The sequence below is a fragment of the Agrilus planipennis genome, unplaced genomic scaffold (assembly GCF_000699045.2).
Source record: "Agrilus planipennis isolate EAB-ADULT unplaced genomic scaffold, Apla_2.0 scaffold32, whole genome shotgun sequence".
Classification (NCBI taxonomy): domain Eukaryota; kingdom Metazoa; phylum Arthropoda; class Insecta; order Coleoptera; family Buprestidae; genus Agrilus; species Agrilus planipennis.
The window spans coordinates 6,871-21,769 of record NW_020439506.1 but is presented as its reverse complement, the minus strand read 5'-3'; the positions used below and the strand labels follow the sequence as shown (position 1 = coordinate 21,769).

Sequence of the window (14,899 nt, the reverse complement as noted above, 5' to 3'; positions counted from 1 at the left end):
AACAACGAAGAAATCTGTTCGGACACGCAAGTGAACACGCCGGTGACTACTTCACCGCTGACTTTTTAAACTTGAAAAAACATTAAAAGTATATTCGCACCCCGTCACTGTTTATTCAGCTAGCAGACCGCCAAAGGATGCCGCCTCTACTGACGCATCGGCATCACACACATGTACACGATCAGAACGAGCCGCTAAATACAGGGTGGCGCACGTTATACTGCCCCTCTGGATTTTATAACCGCCCTCGGATAAAAACCAGTAACACAACATTACGCGACACTAATTGTTTTGTTTCTTGAGCGTCCCCCGTCTTCTCTTTGGGTAAACTGGCTTGGATTCTTTTCCAATATAGGGGGTAATGTCTGAACTGTGGTACTTCCCAACATTTGTACCTTGTAGATCCATTAGTTCAACTGGTTGCTGTTACGATACGTTTTATTCGGAATGTTCAATTTTGTACGGGATTTTCAACTCACGTCCGAAAGTTGAATATGCGGACGAATAACATGTACTAGAACAAACCGCATTGTTCATAGAAAACCGGATAGTAGCTAGCTTTTCATCCCATTTTGTTTGATCAGTTCCTATCAATATAGCCAGCCTAAGCTTTAAATTGCGATTTTTACGTTCCACCGAGTTTGATTCTGGATGATAATTCGGTACTAAACTCTGATCAATATTGAAATATCGACAGACGTATTGCATTATTTAATTTACGAATTGCACTCCGTTATCGCTAATACTTTTTCTTGGTATACCGTAGTACCGTAAGAACACTTCTTCGATCAGCACGCGCCGTTATGTCAGTTTTGTTGGGTTCCGCTTGGAGAAGAGGTCCAAAGAAGTCCACGGCAAGTCTCAAAACGTTGTTGAGGCGGTGGAATCAAACGTAAGCTCGCAGGCTTAAGATTACTGGGTTTATATCGCTGACAAAGATTGCAATTTCTTACGTAATCGGCAACAAACTTTCTCATACCAATCCAATAAAACTTCTGTCGTATACGTTGTAACATATGTACAATACCATCATGGCACGCAGATGGTGAATCATGGTATTCTTGTAGCACCTCTTCGCTGTGTTGAGTGGGAACCACCATTTGTGCTTCCTCTGAATCGGAGTCTGGAGAATATAGGTAAAGAATACCTCTTTTCATTGGATAACCTCTCTGTCCAACGTTTTGTTTTCTCCCCAGAAGCTCTGCCCTCAAAACTATCTATTATTTTCTTTAATTCTGGGTCAGGTAGTTGGTCTTCTCTTCTTTTTTTTTCTTTCTTTTCTCTTCTCATTTGAGACGAATTCTTACTAGGAATTTTAACGGATATTGTGTGAATTTGATAATCAGGATTATTAGACTGAGTAGGAGGTCTAGACAAAGTGTCTGCAATCACATTCGCTTTGCCTGGTACATATTCAATATTTAGATTGTAAGACTGAAGTTTCACTGCCCATCGCGGTAGACGTCCTAAAGGTGACTTTAATGTCATTAACCATTTTAATAGTCGATGATCGCTTCCAATTTTTACTTCGGCACATTCGATGTAACCACGGAATTTCTTCTCTTTCTGTTGTTGATGTCAATAATCTACTAGCGAATTCGATCTGACGCTCATCATTTCCTTCACCTTGGAGTAGCATTGTGCCCAATGCATAATCACTTACATCGGTCCTCACTTTAAACGGTTTCTCTCTTCCCATTTCTAAGAACTTGACTTGTTTGTTCCGTCAAAGGCTGATATATATTAGAGTTCGAAATAAACTTACGATACCACGAACATGTTTGTAAAAATGATTTTAACTGTTTTACGTTTACAGGTGGCGACATGTTTTTAATAGCCGAAACTTTGTCGGGGTCAGTTTGTATTCCCTAGAGCGTGATAACATGGCCAAGGTAATTTACACTTTCGCGCGCGAAGACACACTTTTCGCGGTTGGCTCAGTTTAAATTGTCTTAACCATTCGTTTGAATCGAAACATTCCAGATGGTGTCACAAACGCACTTAACATCAAAGACACCAGCAACGAAGTACTTGATTTGGCAAACACCCTCAACGATGTAAAGAATTATATCAAAGACTTAGATACCAAAATAACAAACATAACCAAAGAAATTACAAACCAAAAACTGAAAGAGAAAATATACCCAAAACAACAAACATACTCGGAAATAACAGGCAAAGAAACTTGGGACAAACAAAAATAAGGCAATCATCGAACCAAAAGACAGCCAAAACCCTCAAACAACATAACAAGATCTAAAAAGGTACATAAACCCTACAAAGATTTCAATAAATATTGTAATGTTCGTGGGTTTAACAAATTAACTTTTAAGACTCACAACGACAAAAACTATTTATTTACACCAATTATTTATTATTGAACTTAAAAACACTATTAAATTATTACTAAACTTAGGTAATTATTCTATTTATTTACACTACTGTTACTGTTCACTGTTCTATTNTGAATCACGACAACCTGTTGCAAACCTTAGAAACGATAGGGATAAGAGTTCATCCACTAGAATGGTTCTCCACATATTTAAAAAATAGAAAACAACAAACTGTTGTGAATGGAATACTAAGCGACCAAACAACAGTCAAAATAGGTGTCCCACAGGGAACAATCTTATCACCGTCTCTATTCATCATATTCATAAACAGCATAGGAAAACTCCACTTGCAGGGAGAGATAACATTATATGCAGATGACGCGACAATAACCTATAAAGGAAAAACTACCAAAGAACTGGAGAAAATGATAAACGTAGACATGAAGATAATCCAAAAATACCTCAGTGACAAACAACTCAGACTCAACGTGGAAAAAACAAAATACATGCTATTCTGATCAAAACAAGAAGAGTTAATAATCAAATATAACAACAAAGAAATCAAAAAAACAAGGCGAAATTCCTGGGACTCACATTGACATCACTAGACTGGAAAGACAACTAAAAAAGCCAAGGGTAAAAATAACAGAAATTACAGAATACCAAAACAACGAAACCATTATTGAAAACCTAAAACAACAAACCGTTATCCTAAAGAACGAGACAATGGAGATAAAACATGTCAAAAAACAAAGAAACGGAGCATACACAGCATTTATTGAACTCAATGGAGACACATTAGAAAAAAACATCAGTCTCAAAAAAGTATTCATAGGATGGAACAGATGCCCTGTATTTGAAGATATAACACCTTTAATATGTTTCAAATGTAATAGATATAACCACAAAACCAAAGAATGCAGGAATGACGAGACATGCAGAAACTACAGCGGGAACTACTCAAGTAGCCATTGCACAGAAAACGCAAGAAATTGCATCAATTGCCATATAGCGAATGATAAATATAAAAAAAACCTACTAAAAGATCATGAAGCCCACAGTGACAAATGTACAATATACAATAGACAAATTAAACAGCTTAGACAGAAGATAGACTACGAAAACATAATCTAAACAATGACAATAAAACAACATAAATACGCAACAATAATAAATGAATACAAAAACCAGCAAGAAACAAATAACAAACTAAAAATATTGTACCTAAACATTAGAAGTATAAAAAACAAACTGGAAGAAACTGAAGAAATGTTAAAATTAATATAAGAAGAGATAGAAATAATATGACATGGCTAACGGAAGGAGAAGAAAATTACCACAACCTCAATGGATACAGCAATTACTTCATATCCAGAGAATAAAGAAGAGGAGGAGGAGTCGGCATCTACATCAAAGATAATATTGACCACAAATTAATACATATCAAAAACGACGACCATACCTCAATACTGAAAATAAATATAAAAACCAGAAACAAAATACAAAACCTCAACATTATACTAGTATACAGACCAGAAGACAGTCCAGAACCCCAACTATTATAAAACCTAGAGGAAATCATAGACAACAAAAATACAATTATCATTGGCGACATGAATATAGACATATTTAATAATCAAGATGAATATCATAACTTTATTAACACCAAAGGATACACCATGCTAAACACAAAATATGCAACATGACAATATCCACAGTAGAATCATCAATAACAGACCACAATATGATAATAACGGAAATAAATTATACTAACTGTAGTGGACGACAAGATCGCGAAATATCTTACATCAAAACAAATTATAACAGCCTAAATAAATACGTCGAAGACAAGTTAAAAACTGCAATAAGAACCAAAATGTCAATGAAAGATATGACAATCTCATTAAAACAATACAAGAAGGGATTAAAATGAATAGCATAACCATTACTAAAAAAAGGCAACCACAAAATAAAGAATAGATAACACAAGACCTCCTAAACAAAATAAGGAAAAGAGAAGAACTGTATAAAAAGCTGAACAACAACAACAATGACCCAAAGATCAAGGAAGACTTCGCAATGAAGTTACTAAACTAAGGAAAAAACTAAAAACAGACTACTACAATCAAAACTTCGCCAAAGTTCAAAACAACCTAGCAAAGACATGGGCAACAATAAACAAGATACTTACAAATAGTAACAACAAAAAAAATCAGAACATAATCAAGGAAATCACACACGAAGAAAAGCTCATAACAAACAAACATGAAATACCCAACATTATTAATCAGCACTTCATAAATATTGGACAGAAACTCAAAACAAACCAAGATATAAAATAACCTCACTCCTATGTAGAAAGAGCCAATAAGAGCTTCTTTCTATCACCGATAAGCGAACAAGAAATAAAGAAAATAGTTCAAAAACTGCCCAACAAAAATTCTAGTGGTATAGACGGAATTTCACCGAACACAGTAAAAGCAATACTACCAGCAATCAACAAAGAACTATCTGAACTTGTAAATTTATCTATAGAAGAAAAAACATTCCCAGAAAACGTAAAAATTGGAAAGACCACTCCACTTCATAAAGGAGGACCAAAAGAGGAGTCAAACAACTACATACCCATTACAAACACGTCAACTTTAGCTAAAATAATAGAAAAAATAGTATTAAACCAACTAGAAAAATTCCTGGAACAACAAAACTTCTACTACAAAAAGCAACACGGATTGAAAAGCAACACAAGCATAAAAATCGCAACAATCGAAGTCATCCACGAAATACAAGAACTACTAGACAAAGAAGACAAAGCAGCAATTATTTTTCTTGATCTACAGAAAGCTTTCGACCTTGTGAATCACGACAACCTGTTGCAAACCTTAGAAACGATAGGGATAAGAGTTCATCCACTAGAATGGTTCTCCACATATTTAAAAAATAGAAAACAACAAACTGTTGTGAATGGAATACTAAGCGACCAAACAACAGTCAAAATAGGTGTCCCACAGGGAACAATCTTATCACCGTCTCTATTCATCATATTCATAAACAGCATAGGAAAACTCCACTTGCAGGGAGAGATAACATTATATGCAGATGACGCGACAATAACCTATAAAGGAAAAACTACCAAAGAACTGGAGAAAATGATAAACGTAGACATGAAGATAATCCAAAAATACCTCAGTGACAAACAACTCAGACTCAACGTGGAAAAAACAAAATACATGCTATTCTGATCAAAACAAGAAGAGTTAATAATCAAATATAACAACAAAGAAATCAAAAAAACAAGGCGAAATTCCTGGGACTCACATTGACATCACTAGACTGGAAAGAACACACCCAAAACATCAAAAGCAAACTTGTACCCATCATTAAAATAATGCGATATAGGTCTCTATATCTTCAAAAAGAAACATATATTATGCTTTAATCCGCTCACACCTAACGTATCTAGCACCAATTTGGGGTCAAGCAGGAAAAACAACAATAAAACAAAAGCAATCAATAACCTCCCAAATAGATACCCAACAAACCTAATGTACGAGCAGCAGCAAATAATGAAAATATACCAAATAATAGATTTTGAAACTACATGGCAAATTGTAACAAACAGAAGCAGAATATCCAAATTCAATATAATCGAGACAAGCACTCGTACCAAACAAGGCAACAGAACCATAAAGAAAAAAATCAACACAACACGCAAAAAAACAGGAATAAACAGCTGTATAAATAAAGGAATAAACCTTTATAACGAACTACAAGCAAAATTACAAAGAAACCCAAAAAAGTTAACAAAGAAAACAATTAAAGAATGGATAAGAAGCAGGCAAAAATAACAACCAACCGAGTGAAACCAACGAACTGTGCAATAAGAGTACAAACTAGTGAAGTTTACACTTTAAATAAGAGATAGTCTTATGAATAGAATATACTTCTTGATAGATTATTAATTTAGTTAAATTTAGGATAAGATAGGTTAAGTTTTCCTTTTATACTTTTAATTTCAATGTCATATCTNACTTTTGATAATTACAACTACAACTACTACTTTATCCACAAAATATACCGTACGCTGTTTCAGTTGTAAGATAAAAAAAGGGTTTATTTAGTAATTTTAAAATTTATTTTTTATTTGCACAAAATAATGCATTACGATTTACCTGCTACGTACTTCATTTTAATTTTATGTAATAAATAAAATAAATAAATAAATAAAATAAAGGTATGGAGAATTTTACTAATTACGGCGACCTTTTTTGTCAGTGGTCGTGTCGTATACTGCAGAGCCGGGCAAACTTTAACTTCGTAGGAGCCGCTACCTGAAGTTAGTTTGAGTCACTCCATACCCTTCAATGAGTACGAGGGTAAACAGTAATGACCCATATTGCTTTCTCTTTTTCTTCTCCCTTCCACTCCCATATCAAGCCCCTTCATCTCGTAGAGCGAAGCCTCTCTCGCAACTTAAAGAATACCTATGAAAATTTTCGTTCGCAATACTATTGGATTGGCTATGGAAGAGGGGACTCACACGAAATGAAATGGATAAGAAAAGGAAAGAATCATCTTACTCGCACTCGCAGGATCAATGAGGAGCTCCTTGACTATACCTGAGGAGCACTCGGGAGTCAAAAGGGCCAAGTTTGCCCGGCTCTGCTATACTGCATCGATTGGCGGCGTCTACTATAGACTTCGACACTAGAGCAGCGCTGTCCAAACTTTTTTTATGTTGAAGCAAACATGTAAAACAATGGGTCGGAATAACTGAATGTGGGCCGGAAAAGGTCTAGCGTTGGGTCTATCAACTAAGACAGAGATCACGCTGGTCGGCTGAGGCAACAAAATTATACCCGAGTTTTGACTTGATACGTAATGTAAATACTGCTATCTCACTCGCTTTGGCGGTGTCTTAAGGTGTGTTTTTGGTAGAACTGCTACACGTCGCGTCTAGCGGTAGTATCCGGCAGTGACGACTGGCAGTCACGGTCGGTTACGGCCGTTACGGCAGAGAAGAGAGACTCTTTTCTGGTTACGGTCAGGTGTTCTTGGTAGAACGTCAGCTTCGTCAGTTACTGACCAAGTTATCTTTCTATTAGCGTGCCTGATAAATTAAAAATGGATACTAAATTAGCTGCGTTGTTTTTGATGGAGGATGAGGACGAAGAGGACCTACTTCAGTTGTTGCATATTAAACATGCTAACATAAACTACTATATTTACCGGACAAGACAGCAAGAGGGTTACTTCAAAATACTGATCAAATCGCATTTACAAAGAGACGAAAAGAAGTTTATAGAATTCTTTCTTAAACCAAAATCAATTTCATTTCAAAATCATAATTTCTTTATTATTATTATATATACTCATTAGATATAAATGAATAAATTACTTTACTTACTGTCTTGTTCCACTATTGCAGCTATTTGGCTACAAATATTGTCTTTTACTTCCAAGTTCTTAAAATCCTTATGGCTATGATTAAACAATTGAGGATATTTACTCACTTCCACAATCAAAAATTCATCATTCTCTGATGTAAATATCTTACTCATATTTTTGTTATTACCGGTCTCAATAGAAGTAAAAATTTACATAACTTTCGTTGCGAGCAATCCAGCCGTGACTTCCAGATTGGTCTCGAACCAGTGGGGACACAGCAGTCCAGCGCCCTAGATGGAGAGGTGGCGGTGAACATTTGAGCAAAAGCACTTGTATTAGACCAGAGCCGGGCAAATTTTAATTTCGTAGGAGCCGCTACCTGAGGTTAGTTTGAGTCACTCCATACCTTTCACTGAGTACGAAAGAGTAAACAGTAATAACCCATATTGCTTTCTCTTTTTCTTCTCCCTTCCCCTTCCAAGATCCTTCATCTAGTAGAGTGAAGCCTCTCTCGCAACTTAAATAATGCCTAGGAAAATTTTCTAATGATCGTCCCGCAGCTCAGGGGTAGCATGCCGGACTACGTTCACAATACTATTGGGTTCAACGATGGAAGAGGGTACTCATCTAGAAAATGGAAGGGATAAGAAACGGAAAGAATCATCTCACTTGTAGAAGCACTCGGGAGTCAAAAGAGCCGAGTTTGCCCGGCTCTGTATTAGACTTCGTAAGGGCTGATAACGACTGCCAGATGCTATCGACAGATGTAACGGCTAGCAGTCCTACCAAAAAAACACCTTTAGCCGACCCGTATAGCGGCTTCGAATTTAATATTGGAGCCATAGGAAGCTCAAAATGCATTGCTCGAAGCTAGTTTGGACAGCGCTGGACTAGATCGTACAGAGTATACACGTATACAATATAGAGCATAGATAAACATATATTAATGGACGAGCCTTAGCCGTCTGTCGTTGTAATAATTTCTTGGCTCGAAAAGTGAGGGAATGTCGTATGGTTTCCAACTAATGCTATCTCTTTCATGACATACTTACGCACTATCGTGAGAGAGATGGATATTATCCGAAACTTCGTTCCTTCTCTTTCTTTTGCTGTACCACAATTCTGACCGCAAAGGCATGTCCATTAGTAAACGTCGATGGTATAGACCGTGTATACCTGTATATGTGTTCACTATAACGTATAACTTATAACCTATTATCTATGCTTATAACAGTATAACATATGTAAACGGATCAGCGGCGATATTCTTCAATTCTTTGTAATGTGCCAATTTAGGACGTGGAATCAACTTCAAAGTGGGAGTCGATAAAAGGAAATCTATTTCAAAGGACTTAAATGTTTGATAAAAAAGCTGGTTTTCTTTTTTCGAGTAATTTATTCAATTGTCGTTAAATAAAAAACAAACACAAACAAAATTGTCTTTAATAACTGTGTGAGGAGAACGTAATCCAAACTCTCATTATTTTTTGTACTGTAGTTATATGTCTGAATGACCTTTTTTGATGAGTACACTTTTTGCACTGGCAACGCACCTGCTATCTTTTGGAAACCTTCGCGAGAGTAGTTTCCTGGTGGTATACCCGCGCTCGTGCACAGCTTTACTCCCCCGGACAGGTGAATCGGTAAAGTAGCTATCTCAACAAGCACCAAGTGAAGCAATTAGAAGAACTATTTGGCCGTTTTCAACACGTCTTCGTTTTGTCAAATTAAGTCTTTGGTAGGACCAACTTTAACATACCATCGCATCAACACTGGAACAGTAAGGTCCATCGAACAACCACATAAAAGAGTTCCTTAGGCGAAGCAGGAGGAAGTCAATAACCTGCATGCATAAAAAGGGGTGATCGAAAGATCTTACACCTCTTCGGCCTCCTCTAAAGTACTAGTACGTAAGAAAAATGGTTCTACGAGATTTTATGTAGACTTCGGGAAGCTGAACGACGTAACGCAGAAGGACAGCTACCCATTACCCCGAAACGACGACACACTACACAGTCTATCTGGAGTTAAATGATTTATCTACTATAAATATGAAACACTTCGACATTTAATAGGGGTTAATATCAAGTATTAATGTGAAAATTCATTTTAATTTTCAATCCCACTATAGACTACCTCAAGTTAATGAGGGGAAAATTTGTTGTTGTCACACCCTCGCCAGGAATCGAAACCGGGACCTTTGGCTTTACGCGGCAANGCTACTCGAATGACGTGATTGGGTTCGAGAGGGTAGCCTCATAGGTAGGTGCCCCCGAACTGGTCACTGGGATGCTAACATCTACGGATGGTTGGGTGTCCAGGGAAGCCTTTACTTATTTTAGGTTGACACTAGCTAGTCGTCGAAGAAAAGTAGACAAATGGTAATTCACATATCTTGAATATGAGTTGGTTATAACGACAGATCCTGTGGGAGCTAGGGGGAAGAAATCCCCCGGGTGAGTAATTGAAACAATCATTATTAATTGCGAACGGAACAGTAACTGTTTATGTTTTTTTTGATATCTGCGATTTTCCTGTCGAGTCTATAAATCATTTGCCGCTGCCGAGTGACCGCTTCCTGATGACCCATGCAGATTGTTATTGATATGAAGAACTATCTTCAGGTAACATCTTCAATTAATTATTAAAGTTTTACACTTACACCTCTTCGGACTCCTCTAAAGTGCTAGTACGTAAGAAAAATGGTTCTACGAGATTTTATGTAGACTTCGGGAAGCTGAACGACGTAACGCAGAAGGACAGCTACCCATTACCCCGAAACGACGACACACTACACAGTCTATCTGGAGTTAAATGATTTATCTACTATAAATATGAAACACTTCGACATTTAATAGGGGTTAATATCAAGTATTAATGTGAAAATTCATTTTAATTTTCAATCCCACTATAGACTACCTCAAGTTAATTAGGGGAAAATTTGTTGTTGTCACACCCTCGCCAGGAATCGAAACCGGGACCTTTGGCTTTACGCACCAACGCTCTGACCACTAAGCTATAAATACGGTTTGTCGTTGTTGCTGTTGTTACCACTTGTAGCGTAGTGGTCAGAGCATTGATGCGTAAAGCCAAAGGTCCCGGGTTCGATTCCCGGCGAGAGTGTGACAAATAACAAGTTTTTCCCTCATTAACTTGAGGTAGTCTGTAGTAGGATTGAAAATTAAAAATTTTCACATTAATATTTGATTATCTACTATCGATTTGAAAAGTGGATACTGACAAGTGGATGTGCATCTACAAGAAAAGGTAAATACAGCTTTTACAACTGGAATTGGTGTGTGACAGTTCAATGTAATGCCTTTTGGGTTGTGCAATGCCACATTTAAAAGACTCATGGACACTAAATTACAAGGACTAAGCTGGAAAATTTATTTGGTTTAGTAAGAAATCATACTAGGAGGAACCTTCAACAACCATGTTCTAAACGTAACCAAAATCTTCAAGAAATTGACAGCCGCAAAATTAAAGTCAAGTCTCAAGAAATGCATCCTGTTTAGAAGAGAAGTGAAATACGTACATAGGTCATTTCAGCACCGAAAGGAATTATGACCGACCTGACCAAACGGATGCCGCACAAAATTGACCCATCCTACTATCGAAGATTCATATAAGGATTTGCCGATATAGCCCGACCACTAGACTTACAGAAGGTGGTATTCCATTCCAATAGACACCCTAATGCAAAAAAGCATTTAAACATCTGAAGATTGCACTTCCTGGAGCACCAAAATGTACATATCCACAGTTGAACAAACCCTTCACTGTTTGTGCCGGCTCTAGTACTATGGGACTAGGTAGTGTGCTATTCCAAGCACAAGATGGAAAGGAAAAGATTATTGGGTACTTTGGTAAAACACTCTTCAAACAAGAACGAAATTATTGGGTTATTCTTCGACAGCTACTTGCTGTGGTTACAACCTTCGAACATTTTCACAAAAACCTGCACAGATGGAAATTTCTTGTAAGTGGGTTCTGCAATTCAAGAACCCCGAATACAATATATAGACTATTATTAGATATGACAGTATCAGCGTGAATGTTTTTTTAATACTCTCCCAAATTAATATCTCATTTCATGGGCTTGTAAAAGTTGGTAATTTGTTACAATTATTACAGATCAAACAGTGAACTGCACAATTTTTTAAATTGTAAATAAAAAATATTGGAAAAAATCGCCGAATTCTGATTATAAATATATATGTAAATAGTCCCAATTTCATTTAAATCGGCTGGTATCGTTTTTGAGAAACATACTTTGTTTTTGTTTTATTTAATGAAAAATCAAAATCAATAGATATCTGATACTTCAGGATCATCATATCTCATCACTATCAATATACCCAGCAAAGATTATTCAGATGTTACTCTGAGACAAGTATGTTTATCATCTTATGCCCTTTGGATATCTTCTTTTAACCAGCATTTTATTAGTTTCTCTGTTCTCAATTTTATTCTACAATCTAATCCACTGAAATGCGCATTCTAAATATAAGTAACAAATAATACATCTGCACATTATTTATAAGCATCTTATTTTTGCTGTAATGTGTTTGTTTGACAAGATGTTACTCCTGCAGGAAACCATTACTTGCCACATTTTACACACAACTCTTAAAAGAAAATTGTGCATGTTGCCATAGCAATATAAGTATAAACAACTACATAGCTACATACTGTCTACCAGAATTTCGTAGAAATTTCTAAAAATCACAATGTATAAAGAAACAACAATACTGATCATCATAGATATAAAACTATATTTAGTAATTAAACCCACTGTTTAAATATTAATTTTAAATGTTTTTTAACTTTGTTTGCAATCACCTACTCCATCATTTTTAGGTACTAACTTCTTTACTTCCTCAAAAATTATGTTTTCTAATTCCAAAAATTTGTTTGGTTTTTTATACTGCAAAAAGATTAAATATAGTGGCAATATAAAAAAAAATATTTAGAACACTTACAGTTATAATTAAAGTATTAAACTTATGTGAAATACACAGACTGCTTTGCTCTGGTAACAGATTGACTCGTTTTAATTCTGGTATACTAATTTCTTTATAATATTTTTTGTTGGATGTGCTAACTATTATCTTATTCTTAGTACTATCAGCTGTTACATTGTACGTTTCTATAGGATATGATAAATTTCTTATTCTCCATTCAATATTTTTTTTTGTAATTCGTTTGGTAATGAACGGCTGGTTTGAGTTTTCTTGAATAATAAGTGATTCATTTTCAGCTAACTTTGGTTCAGGATCTCCAATCTCTATGTCCCATTCATCATTGCTTTTAATTTTTGATTTTTTTCGCCATGCTCTTCGTGTTAAAACCTCGGTATCCATATTATATTCTTCAACCATTTCCTGACCATCTTCTAGTTCGTAATGAACTTTTCGTAAATTATTTTGACTAATACATGTTTTTTTGGCATTTTTTAACAACGTTATCCAATCTTTTTCCATTATAAGCATAATTTAAAATTATTGACTCAACAACTTTATCCTAGCAACCTATTTTTTTATAGTCAATGATAAAGTGAACCATAGACGAGAAGTGAACTATCATAGATAAGAGATATATTATGGTGAACTACCATGTAAAAATTGTTGAATCAATGAGTTTTACCTATTTTAGTAATTTCCTACATATTTAACTTATTATGTTATAGAATTTTAAAACAATATTTTTTTCCTAAATAATACCTATTAATCTACAACAGATATTGGTTAAGATCATAGACAATAAATTATCAATCATATCTTCAATAGATAAGGTACATGGAATAGTGTGAACTTGGCACCCGATATAAATAATCTACTGATTTGAACCCTATCAATAAATTGTGCGTCGTTTGTGGGTTCCAAATATGTAAATATCATAATGTGCGTCCATCACTTCTGTTAAAAAGAAGAAAACTGTTTCGGGTGCAGGTGAAAATTAAATGTCAATTTATTCAAAAACTACTAGATATGATAATTTAATTGACTCTCATTGATTGCATATCATTTATGCTTGAAGACTGATCTAATATGATAAGCGGAATTTATCTTTATATTATTTATTAGTAATAATTACATATAGCACTTAATTTTTTATTGATATTACTAATAGGCGTTTCCGACTAGTGTTATCTCTTTCATGATACGCTTACGCACTATTGCGAGAGAGATGGATATTGTCTGAAACTTCATTCCTTCTCTTTTTTTTTGTTGTACCACAATTCTGACCGCTAAGGCATGTCCATTAGTAAACGTCGATGACCACACCAATGCCATTATTGTAATCTCGATGTGTTTTCGGGCGGTAGTCCATCAAAAAGCTCGAAGTAGCTACCATAGACATATATTATGGTAGCTACAGCCATCGACGTCTACTAACGGACATGCCTTTGCGGTCCGAATTGTGGTACAGCAAAAGAAAGAGAAGGAACGAAGTTTCGGGCAATATCCATCTCTCTCACGATAGTGCGTAAGTGTGTCATGAAAGAGATAGCACTAGTCGGAAACAATACGACATCTCTCTCACTTTTATAACTATGGCTACAGCTTCCACGCATTGAGGGAGAATAAAATGTGATATACATAGAGTCGCTTGAGGAGTTCCATAGAAATTAAGACTCCTGTAGGTGTATGTAAGAAGAAACATTCTGAATATTTAAATAAAATACCAACAATAATATAATAAAAAACAATTCGACAATTGTTGCGACATATTAGTTACGTTTCTGTACTATTGAAAATGATCAAGTCGAAACAATTGTCAAATTGTGTTTTATTATGTTATTGTCAAAACATTTGGGTGTTTTTTATAAATACAAGATGTGTTTTGCCCTTTACTGACCTTAGAAACGGCGGTGGATATTGACTTCTTTCCATTTGTATTGGAGAAGAGAGTAACGGCGTGACCAGTAATTTAATATCATTGAAGTGGAAGGAAACACTGGAACGAGCTCGCTTATGGGAAGCTGTTGAGAAAGATGATCTCAAGTGTTAGACAAGGTCAAATGCTTTGGGGTGGTTATCTGTCTGTGTCGTACTAACGTAAACAGAGGTGTTATTTAGGCTGTGTTGTTAATTTTGTTAGTTTTTTAAAATAATTAGTTAAATGGTTAAATATTGTTGTGCATATGGGTGCACAAATGAATGGAGACCCAA

At 35.6% G+C, this 14,899-nt stretch overlaps 1 protein-coding gene across 1 annotated transcript; it reads right to left on the bottom strand.

Annotated features, from left to right (window-relative positions):
• Positions 1-12,479: 12,479 nt before the first annotated feature.
• On the bottom strand, positions 12,480-13,372 carry LOC108735731 (protein DPCD). Its single transcript, XM_018467839.2, has 2 exons — positions 12,707-13,372; positions 12,480-12,651 (listed from the first exon to the last, which is right to left on the bottom strand). Exons 1-2 carry the CDS (start codon positions 13,214-13,216, stop codon positions 12,547-12,549), a joined length of 615 nt encoding a protein of 204 aa, XP_018323341.1. The 5' UTR covers positions 13,217-13,372; the 3' UTR covers positions 12,480-12,546.
• Between the last annotated feature and the right edge of the window lie 1,527 nt (positions 13,373-14,899).

What these genes read in the sequence shown, in the direction of transcription:
- LOC108735731 (XM_018467839.2), bottom strand. Translation starts at nt 13,216, where the DNA reads ATGCTTATAATGGAAAAAGATTGGATAACGTTGTTAAAAAATGCCAAA. An exon ending in TTAATACTTTAATTATAACT is followed by an intron (nt 12,652 to 12,706) that starts GTAAGTGTTCTA and finishes ATCTTTTTGCAG; the next exon opens with TATAAAAAACCAAACAAATT.